This window comes from Lepus europaeus, chromosome 11 (genome assembly GCF_033115175.1).
Source record: "Lepus europaeus isolate LE1 chromosome 11, mLepTim1.pri, whole genome shotgun sequence".
NCBI classification, from domain to species: Eukaryota; Metazoa; Chordata; class Mammalia; order Lagomorpha; family Leporidae; genus Lepus; species Lepus europaeus.
The window spans coordinates 79,357,578-79,368,936 of NC_084837.1; the positions used below are offsets into that span (position 1 = coordinate 79,357,578).

General features: G+C 43.9%; 1 protein-coding gene across 1 annotated transcript; it reads left to right on the forward strand.

Annotated features, from left to right (window-relative positions):
- Positions 1 to 829: 829 nt before the first annotated feature.
- POLR2M (RNA polymerase II subunit M) lies at positions 830 to 10,304 on the forward strand. The gene is made up of 4 exons (XM_062206005.1): positions 830 to 1,064; positions 3,030 to 3,689; positions 6,236 to 6,440; positions 9,133 to 10,304. The coding sequence occupies exons 1-4, from the start codon at positions 952 to 954 to the stop codon at positions 9,274 to 9,276; spliced, it is 1,122 nt and encodes a 373-aa protein (XP_062061989.1). The 5' UTR covers positions 830 to 951; the 3' UTR covers positions 9,277 to 10,304.
- The last annotated feature ends 1,055 nt before the right edge of the window (positions 10,305 to 11,359 follow it).

Below are 11,359 nucleotides of genomic sequence, written 5' to 3' on the forward strand. Positions count from 1 at the left end.
ATATGTTCGTAAATAGGTCTAAAGGGAAGAGCGGTGCCTTCAAATCGGGGTGCTGGAAAAGGGAACTGAGTTTGGAACCTGGAGCTGTCACTTAATTTGTGCCCTGGGAATATTTGCTCCCATTTTTTTATTTTTTATTTTTATTTTTTTTTTACAGGCAGAGTGGACAGTGAGAGAGAGAGACAGAGAGAAAGGTCTTCCTTTTGCCGTTGGTTCACCCTCCAAGGGCCACTGCGGCCAGCGCACCGCGCTGATCCGAAGCCAGGAGCCAGGTGCTTCTCCTGGTCTCCTATGGGGTGCAGGGCCCAAGGACTTGGGCCATCCTCCACTGCACTCCCGGGCCACAGCAGAGAGCTGGCCTGGAAGAGGGGCAACCGGGACAGGACCGGTGCCCCGACCGGGACTAGAACCCGGTGTGCCGGCACCGCAAGGCGGTTGCTCCCATTTTTATGCCTCTGTTTTCCTATAGGCAAAACCGGGAATTAAGAAAGGTTTTCAAAATTTGTATAGATAGCGTCCTCGTCACCTCTGTTGTGGATCTCTGGAAGAAAGAGAGAGAGAGAGAGAGAGAGAGAGAGAGAGAGAGTGTGTGTGTACATGAATGTGCCTTATCCTAACTCCTACTCCTACCGCTTCTGAATACACAGGTGAACGTCTGCGGAACGTGCCAACCTGCACACACAGCGAAGTCCCGCCAAGCCCAGGCGCTGACGTCATCCCCCAGAACTTCCGCCCCTTCGCGCTCCCCCGGGCGCCCCCTTCTCCTGGTCCGTGTTCGTTTCCGGCGTTTCAATAAAGCTCGATTCGCCGCGAAGAAGACTTGTTCTTCCGGGAAAATGGCGACTCCCGCTCGTGCCCCGGAGTCGCCGCCCGCCGCGGATCCTGCGCCAGCGGCGGGGCCTGCTGAGGAAGCCGAGTGCCCGCCGCCTCGCCAGCCTCAGCCCCCGCAGAATGTCCTTGCTGCCCCGCGGCTTCGAGCCCCAAGTTCCCGAGGACTTGGGGCAGCGGAGTTTGGTGGAGCTGCGGGAGATGTTGAAGCGCCAGGAGAGACTTTTGCGCAACGAGTAAGCTGGGGTCCCTCCGAGTCACAGCCCGACTCCTAGGGTTGGGGCTCCCGGGGACGCCCCCTGCCTTCCACCGCCCCGCTCCCTCCACTGGAAGGTGACCTTGCCTCGGGCCGATTCGTTTCGGTCCCGCGGCCTGCAGGCAGCCGCAAAGCCACGCCACGTTCCGGCCGCCGCCGCTGCCCGTGGCGGTGGCTCGTGTCCCCAGCGGCTGCTCAGCGTGGAGCTAAGCTGGTCAGCAGGCTCCTCGTTGGTTTTATTTACTCAGTTCCCATGCTGGCTTTGAAGGGGAAGCTTGTGTCCCAGATAACCCCGTTCTCCCGCCCCGTGCCTGGTGCCGAAAAGAGGTTGCTGGTTTTCTCTCTCGATCCTTTTCTTACGGGAACCGGTGAGGAATGAGAAGAGTGAGATTTAAAGAACGGTTTCTCAGGCCGAGAACTTGACTCCCATTCAGCTGGCAGACGTAGCGGATGGTCAGCAGGGGCGCGAAATGACAAAAGGGGTGTTTGAAAGGCAGCTTCGTGTCCAGCAGCTCGGAGCAGGATGGCTTGACGGACTAAGAGGCTGAAGACCCCAGGAGGATACTTTTGGAGAGGTTTCCTGCAAGGAGGTCGCAGGAAAGTGAACTGGGACGGCGGCCGTGGGATTGGCAAAACTTTGTCAGGCAGGGATTAAGATGGCTGAAGTTTCCCATGTGTAAGGAGAGCCACTAAAAAAAATAGGAAAAGTGAGGGAAGGGAGTAGAGGCAAGGTTGATTTGTACTTTGAGTGCATGGAGTTGAGAGGAGAGCAGGAGAGAGGGAGGGGGAAGGGAGGGAGGGAGGAGGGGGTTGGAGAAATTGGGGACTCTTGATTGCAGAGTTGTTCATAGGTAGTTGAAACGGAGAGCATGAATGTAATGTCAGAGAAGAAAAACTACTGGAGGGCCTCAGATGTAACCTCGCCTCTTATGTATTGTATGGCTGAGAAAAGGAAATTAGAAAAGAAACTTATGTCACTTCCAAAAAAGCACAGTCACTTGGGGGTCTTTGTAGTAGACAGGTGTTGCGGTGACATTGTGAGAATGGCAGTGAATTAACATTTCGGTATGAAGATCTCCTTATACTCTTATTTAAGAGCTGGGCATGCCAAAGAGCTCTTGTTTTTCGTGAACACATGAGCACACATTGCACTTCAGAGCCAGGATGGCATCACACATCACGTGGCTTCTAGAAAAGTTCACCCTACCCCTGTGAGAACTTGAGAGAGAGGTGGTAAATAACGCTTTAGTAGTGTTGTTGGAATGATTCTGACCCTGCAGGCCCATTCCCCCACCAGGCTTTGGAGATTACATTTTAAAAACTATGAATTTGGGGGATATCTTGTATGATAATCACACAGGTTAAGTCTCCCCTATCTGAAATGCTTAGGACCAGAAATGTCTCAGATTTTGTTGTTTTTTTTTTTAATTGTCTTTAATATTTGTATATTCATAATGAGATATTTAGGGGATGAGACCCAAGTCTAAACACAGTTCATGTATGTTGCATATGCACATAGCTTGACTTTTAGACAGGTTTTTATTGTGCCTGCATTTTGACTACAATTGTCACATAAAGTCAGGCATGGATTTTCCACTTAGAACATCATGTTAGCGCTAAAAAAATTTCCAGATTTTCAGATGAGAAGTGTTCAGCCTGTATTCTTCAAGTCCTTTTGCCAAGATTCTACATAGAAGAGACAGATGAGGCCCATATTCTCTGTCCTTCTATCCACTTGTTTTTAAATGTATTTGGAAAATTGTTGTATTGTTTCATTCCTGTTTGGGAGCTGTTAAAAATCAGACATTAACTTAAAAATCAGCTTTGCTCCCTTGGAGGAAGGTGCTTTTTCTCTCCTTGGAGGATGGTGCTTTGTCTGTTAAGTGTTACGCCTCAAGTTTAAAGCCATGGCCCTAATGTATACCTGTTCTTTTCCATTTGACAGAAAATTCATTTGCAAATTGCCCGACAAAGGTAAAAAGGTCATAGACACCGTTGCCAAACTGAAAGCTGCCATTGCAGGACGTGAAGAGGTTAGAGGGAAAAGTGAACTCTTTCATCCTGTTAGTTTAGACTGTGCGCTAAGGCAAAAAGCAGATGCAGTTGATGTGGACATACACAAGGCCCAGAATTCTGACCAGATACTTGATACGTCATCACTAGTTCCTGGCTGTTCCTCTGTAGATAACGTCAAGTCATCTCAGACAACCTCACATAAACAGGGACTTGTACCTCCTCCTCACATAGGTGAGGAAGAGACTCTAGAGGCTGAGGACCCCGTGAACAAGTGCCCAGCTTCCAGCAACAACAGCGCCAGCGTGCTTTCCTCGGCTGAAGCCGGAGGGCATCTCCCTCAGCATAGTGTTTCAAGTCAAGCGGAGGACGTTTCCAGCAGCCTTGACAACCTGTTTATTGATAAGTTGCAAAGGATCACAATTGCAGACCAGAGTGAACATCCCTCAGAAGAATACACGAGTTCTGAGAACTTGACTGAGAACGTGACGGGCTTTGGGAGCGGGACTCAGAAGAAGCCTCATTACTTGGAAGTGCTAGAAATGCGAGCCAAAAACCCACTGCCCTCACCACATAAATTTAAAACCAATGTGTAAGTATCGTTGGAAACATACTAGCACAGGAACCTACTATTTGTTCTACCCCAAAATTTGGGAGGCGGCCTTAAGCACATTTGGCTTCCTTTGAGCGCTGCTTGTGGTTAGAGATGGAGCATATTATGGAAGCAGTGAGACTAGCCTCACTGGAGAGAGGATTCTTGTTGAAAAATACTTTTGTTTTTAAAGCCAAATAATTGAACAGATTTTATGTTGGTGGGGGAGTATTAAATTTCAGGATACTTAGCCAGTATTTCATAATAAACAGAGCTAAGGAGAGAATTTATTGACTTTTTTATTAGAACCAGTTTCTGGTTACAGCTCCCCCTTTGATTAGTCTGTAAGGGCAAAGCAATGCAAGAAGTGATGGACTCTCAGCAACATTGTACTTATACTTGTGTGTTCACGCTATATGTAGGCCTCTGGTGCTGTGAGGACACAGTGAAACAAAGTTTCTGTTACTCAGTCTAGGATGCTGATGAGGAATCAAGGTTTGCATACCTGGTGAAAAAAAAAATCAAAGTATATAATAATAGTTTCAGTGGGAAGGGAGATGAGAGGAGGATAATAAACTGTGAAAACAGATTCAGGCAGCATGGGCAAAAACCTTGCTTCTGAGTTCCTTGCCATTGTTTGGTTTTTGAGATCTCCAGGAAAAAAAAAAAACTCTTTAAGAGAAAATAGTAGGTAATTACTTGTAGCAGGTGTAACGTCCAAATAAGTAGTGGCTGGTTCATGCCTATGTTTCCAAAGATGGAACATCAGATCCAAACTCAAACTATTACTATACTACTTTGAAAAACAAAATCTTTAGCTAAAAATATCTAAAAGGTGTTTTTTTTGGTTATTTTATTATTATAAAGGGACTTGAGTGAACGTTCAGCTTTATCCTACCTCACTATTTGTTTTTAACCTCAAATCATCTTATTTCTGGTGTGTAAGAAACTAAGATTATACTACTTTAAATTTTAGGAGTAAAAAGTAATCTGTGAGTAATCTCTCATCTTGTATGCAGTGAGGTATCTTTCTTCACTTCTATAAGGACATTTTAGAAAATCTAGTCAATAAATAAAAGATGTAATGATCCTGATTCTGTATTATGATCTGGCTGGGATCGAGAGAGATTAGGAAATAATAATGAGGGCCTCTGAAGGTTAAGGAATTTAAAGAGAAGGAATTTTCTGTGCAGTTAGATCAGGAAAGGCTAGGCCTTGATGAGTCAGTAGGCCATAAATAGGCAGGGAATGGGTGGCTTCCATGTGTGAGCAGTGCCTTGGAGTTTGGACAGTGGATGAGGTTGTGTCCTTTGGCACCTCCTCTGCTTTCCTTTGGCTTCAGAGGCAATTTGAATGCTAAAAGCTGCCTTTTATCTGCTTTTAGTCTAAGTCTTGCTAGAACTTTAGATTTGTGTGGCAGGTTATCTATAAAACATGACCACTTGGGTGTCTGTGACAACTCAGGTTTTTCATGTACAAAGTGAAACTCCTATTTATATCTAAACTGACTTTCCTCCCATAATCTCTAGGTTAGAGTGCTACCATATCTCTCTGCCCCATCCCCTCCACTACCTCCCAGGTGTCTTTTCTTTATATTTGCTAGCTGTGAAGATCCACATAATTTATTTCCTTAATCTTCCATCTCTATAAATGTTCCTATCTTCATCCCCTCCTGTCACAGTGAAGGTTTGCATCTCTCTTGAGCTATAGTTGTGGACTGTTCTTGCCTAGAGTCTTAACTACCAGTCTTTCTTCTCCACTCCTGCCAGAATCAAACTTGTAATATGCAAATCTCTACCAGTTATTCAGACTGTAACTCTTCCTTGTGATCTGGGCCCAGCCTACTTCCCAGCCCTCTCTTGCCTTTTCTGTCTTTTCCGTCCTCTTACTTCTGTATGCTGCAGCCATGTTGCCCCTCACTCCTGGTGCTCCAGTGCCCTTCTCCCCCTGTTACATGGTGAGCACTTATTATTCCAAAGCTGTTCACATTTCACTTTTTTGAAACTGGCAAACTCCTTGTCCCTTGCTAGAACTGGTCGCAACTATGATAGGATCTGTGGCATTATATTTCACTGAAACTGTTTACATGTTTATTTCCCTCTTTTGGACAGTAAGCCCTATAGCCAATGTTCTTTGAATGAATAAGTGAAAAACATAGCTTGGATTCGATGTAAGATTTAAAGAGGGAAGGAAGAAGAAAGAGCTTGTGTGTGCTGTATGTAGATACTCCTTGACCTATGATGGGGTATGTCTTGATAGCGCATCATAAATTAGACATACTACAGCTAACCTACAGAACACCATGGCTTAGTCTAGCCTACCTGCAATGCTCAGAACACTTATATTCACATACCGTCAGGAGAAGTCATCAACACGTGCCTGTTTTATAATATAGTGACTACCTCATGTAATTTATTGAATGCCATACTGAGAGTGAAAAACCGAATGGTCGTATGGATGTACTTTACCATTGTTAAGTTAGGAGCTCACTTGCTCTATTAATGGGAAAATACCTGATTGTATAAGGTAAGTTTTCCCTCCTTTAGGTTACCTTCGCGACAGAGTGATTTGTCTAGTCACCGACAGCGGGGAGAGTCTCCTGTTGCCTCAGAAGAGCGGCGACGCAGGGACAGGCAGCATCTTGATGACATCACAGCAGCTCGGCTTCTCCCACTTCACCATCTGCCTACACAGCTGCTCTCTATAGAGGAATCTTTGGCACTTCAGAAACAGCAGAAACAGAATTATGAGGTATTTAGAGTACAGTTTTTTTCTTGTCTGTGTGTTGATGGGTCAGAATTCATTGCAGGTAGTCGGGAAGGAAAGAATGCAGTAGAAGGGGTTGGGTGCTAGAGAAATGGTCAGCCATCCCACTGGCCATCAGTCATGTGCCTTTAGTTTACAAAGAGTCACAAAGTTGCTAAGACTTCTGGGAAACAGCTGGAGGTGATCAAGTCTCCCTCAGTATTACAAAGTGGTGATTTGCCAGGAAACATGGGGAGACGACTGCAAAATTTTACATCTTAAAGCCCATTGCTGTACCACTTCTGTCAGGATAGGATAGCAATGTTCCTTTGTCTTTCACCTTCTAAATTAGATTCATTGGTGGAATCTAACCCAGAATCAGGGAACTGTAGCTCCCAGGCTTCCGTCTGTGCAGTACCAGGGGAGTGCCGAGGAGCGGTAGAGGATAGCAGGTTGCCAACAGATGGTGGGACACACTGCTTACAGCATCATCTGCTTTTGGTGACTTCGTGTTAGGTAGTACTTTGTCCACTGATCCATGTGTTTGACATAGAACTTTAAGTGGATGTTGAGAATATATGTATAGATTAATGGGATGGGAGAAAATGTGTGTAGAATATAGGGGGAATAGAAAGGGTTGCTGTACTTAGTGATAATTTGAGCCTCCGGGTAAAGTATCCTGTCTTACTTCCTAGATATTGCTTAGCTAGATCCCCATCAGTTGCTATGCACTAACTAATAGAAAACTAGGCTCTATTCTCCCTTCACTTTTCCTTTTTTTCTTTTTTTAAAGATTTATTTTATTTATTTGAAAGAGTTACAGAGAGAGGTCTTCCATCTGCTGGTTCACTTCCCAGATGGTCACAACAGCCAGAGCTGAGCCGATCAGGAGCCAGGAGCTTCTTCGGGTGTCCCACACAGGTGCAGGGGCCCAAGAATTTGGCCCATCTTCTGCTTTCCCAGGCCATAGCAGAGAGCTGGATAGGAAGCAGAGCAGCCGGGACTAGAACTGGCACCCATATGGGATGTAGCATTGCAGGTGGCGGCTTAACCTGCTATACCACAGCACCGGCCCCTGCCTTCACTTTTCTTAAAAATTCAGTTGTCCTGGATTGGTATTTTTGAAGCACTCTTTTTTTTCCCTCAGATTTATTCATTTATTTGAAAGGCAGAGAGAGAGAGATCTTTGATCTGCTGGTTCACTTCCAAAATGGCCACAACGGCCAGAGCTGAACTCATCAGGAGCCAGGAATTTCTTCCGGATCTCTCATGTGGGTGCAGGAGCCCAAGTACTTGGGCCATCTTTTACTCCGTTCCCAGGCACATTAGCAGGGGCTGGATTGGAAGTGGAGCAGTCAAGATTCAGACCAGTCCCATGGGGGATGCCAACACTGCAGATGGCAGCTTTGCCTGCAGTACAACAGCGCCAGCTCCCCACTCCTTTTTAGTAGTCATTTGTTTTCCCTTTTGGTGCATTAGAAGTGTCACCTACTTAGGACTGCAACATCAAGGAAATGTTTTTAAATTATCTGTGGAATCATAAATGCCATCCTAAGATGTTTTTAGGTTAAATTAAACCCTGCAGCTTGAAATTAGCTTCCTTGCTAGAGACATTGTAGTTGCTCCCACTATACTTTTAATATTCCTAGCCTGAGGGGAAGACAATAAAGAAGTTGAAGTGATAAAGGAAGAAGGAAGCATGAGAAAAGGGAGGAGCAAAGCCAGGAATGAGCATTGCCACCTGCCAGCAGTTGGTGGTGAAGCCCTTGGGTGTGTGCAGTAAGCACATCACCAGTGTCTAAAATTTATTTGGACTTTTGTTGGATACTTGTTTCTGTAGGACTTTTTTTTTTTTTTTTTAAAGATTTTATTTATTTATTTGAGAGGTAGAATTACAGACAGTGATAGGAAGAGACAGAAAGAAAGGTCTTCCACCTGCTGGTTCACTCCCCAAATGGCTGCAATGGCCAGAGCTGCTCTGATCAGAAGCCAGGAGGCAGGAGCTTCTTCTGGGTCTCCCACAGGGTACAGGGACCCAAGGACCTGGGCCATCTTCTACTGCTTTCCCAGGCCATAGCAGAGAGCTGGATTGGAAGAGGAGCAGCCGGGACTAGAACCGGTGCCCATGTGGGATGCCGGCGCTGCAGGCGAAGGATTAATGTGCTACGCCATGGCGCTGGCCCCTCTGTAGGACTTTTTTTGGATAGAGGTAGTCATTTTTCTAGCATTAATTTCTTGATTTTCATTGTGCTATTGAAGTATAACTCTCAGGCCTAGAAGCTAAGATTTAATCTAGGGAGGAATGCTCTGTCAGGGAATTCAGTACAGCACTGGAGATTTTTGACATTAGATAAGTCTCATTGTTTTGTATGTACACATGCATGTGCCCACAGACTTAATGTACCCATATTTGTAACTGTTGTAAAGTTAATTTGTAAAGAGGTAGGATATTTCAGTGCATTGTTGTTCGGTAGTGGACATCAGTTACCACAGCTAGCAGGCTGATAGCTCTCAGAAGCATTGCCCCTTTGTATTTGTTGTGGGGCACAGCCATTGGGTTCCTCCCATTGCTGGAGAGACCTTCAAGTGGGGTGTTAATGCCTCTTTTTTTCTGAGTCTGTTTGAAGAACTTACCATTGAAAAATTGTAAGGAAAAGGTGTGAATGTGTAACTTTTTCCTTTCCCCTTTGTTTTAAAGGAGATGCAAGCAAAGCTCGCAGCACAAAAATTAGCTGAAAAACTGAATATTAAAATGCAGAGTTACAATCCAGAAGGGGAATCTTCCAGGCAGTACCGGGAAGTAAGGGATGAAGATGATCAGTCCTCTGATGATGAATGCTGAAGATGGGCATTGGATCATCTCCTAAACCTCAGGCTGTTGAAATGCCATCTCTCACATCATACTTTGTAAGCATCAAGATCAGTGTCAGACCTTGTTGAGGAAAGAATTTTGTGAAGTTACACAACGGCAGCTGTGAACAAAAGCCCAGTTTGTCTTTTAGATGACTTTCATGTGCTTGAAGTTTAATATTTGAAAACTGTATGTAACCACATTGTATTAAAGTTTTGCAGTATGTTGTGCATCGGTCTGATATTTGAGTGTATGATAAAACACATTTTTTTCCTTTAAGCCAAATGAAAGATAATTTTATTTTTTAATAACTCAATCAAATAGGATTTATTACATGTCTTTCAGTGAAACACTTAGTTGTCCCAGGCAGCTAAAGTAAATTAGGAAGACATAGTTCCCTGCTTTTTTAAATAATGAAAGGATGAAGTCTGGAGAATTCTGCATGTTTGCATGGAGTTACTGAGATACTGGGTTTGAAATACCTAGGAAGATACTCAGAAAATTTTTAACAAATGTTTGTTTCCTTCCGTCTCACCTTAGGAAGAATGTTACCTTTCCTCTGATCAGGAATAAGGATTACTTTGAGTATATGCTGGAAGGTGGAGGGTCTGTATAGATGACCAGGTTTGCCTGGAGTACTATGAGATATAGGAAAAGTCCAAGCCGACTGTGCTTGGTGGGAGCAATATCTCTTCTGTGTTTCACCTGATTTGAGTTCATTGCTCTCACGCATGATGGGTTCATTGTGTAGGACATGAATGTTTAGTAAGGAAACCAATAGTTGTTTTTTAAAAGTTACAATTGAATTGTCAGTGTATTTTTTTTTTCTTCAAAGAGGCATACATAGGTTGTAGAAACCTCAGTCTTATACACACACACATGTGTTCATGTCCTTTTAAGTGATTTTATGGGTGTCTCCAGAGATTAATAGTTATGTTACAAAAAAAAAAAATTGTCTAAAATGTTGGAGCTTTTAAAAAATGTTGAAAGGAAAATAAAATATTAGAGCAACTTAAACACTCATGGTTGTATTTTACTGGTATTTAGTTAAATTTAACTTCCTACTATAAAAGAGTGTTCATGTATGAGATTTGACTGAAAATATGTTTGATAGGAAGGGCTCAGTTCTGTTTCGTACACTTCCAGTTGTGGTAACTGCTTTCTGTCTCCCCTCTCCTCCTGGAAAAGCAGATGAAAAAAATGTACTGAGCTAACAGTCTTAACTGTTTTTAATTTTTGTAAGTAATAACATGCTTTCACACCATAAAATTTGACGTTCCATGTCAATAGAATGAAATACACCTGTTATTTCTGGAAAATTGAGTGGTATGCAAGGGCTTATGTGCAGGTACTTACAGTGTCCTGTAATCCTAACACCCAGACACAATCTGAACATTTCACTGTTTGTTTTTGTACTTTTCTATGTATAGCCATACACATATTTTTTTAGATTTTATTTATTTTTTATTTATTTGACAGAGTTATAGACGATGAGAGAGACAGAGAGAAAGGTCTTCCTTCCATTGGTTCACTCCCCAAATGGCCGCTACGGCTGGCCTGCTGCGCTGATCCGAAGCCAGGAGCCAGGTGCTTCTTCCTGGTCTCCCATGCGGATGCAGGGCCCAAGCACTTGGGCCATCCTCCACTGCCCTCCTGGGCCACAGCAGAGATCTGGACTGGAAGAGGAGCAACTGGGACTAGAACCCGGCGCCCACACGGGATGCCAGTGCCGCAGGCAGAGGATTAACCAAGTGAGCCACGACGCCGGCCCTAACCATACACATATTTTTTAAAAACGCGTCATCCTGTACACTGTTCATTAATCTGTGCTCTATGCATTGTATACATTTTCCCATATTAGATATTTTGCATTTTAGGTAGCTGCAGATTGTTCCATAAAATGGGATGCCATAACTTTTATAATCATTTTTCTCTTAACAACTTGATTGTTTTATGTAATCTATAAACAGTGATATAATCAGCATCTATAATCGCATCTGTTCAAAATAACACTTCCAGAAGGTACATTTCTAGAGGTAAAATTGCTAGGTGAAGGTATATGTGTGGTTTTTTT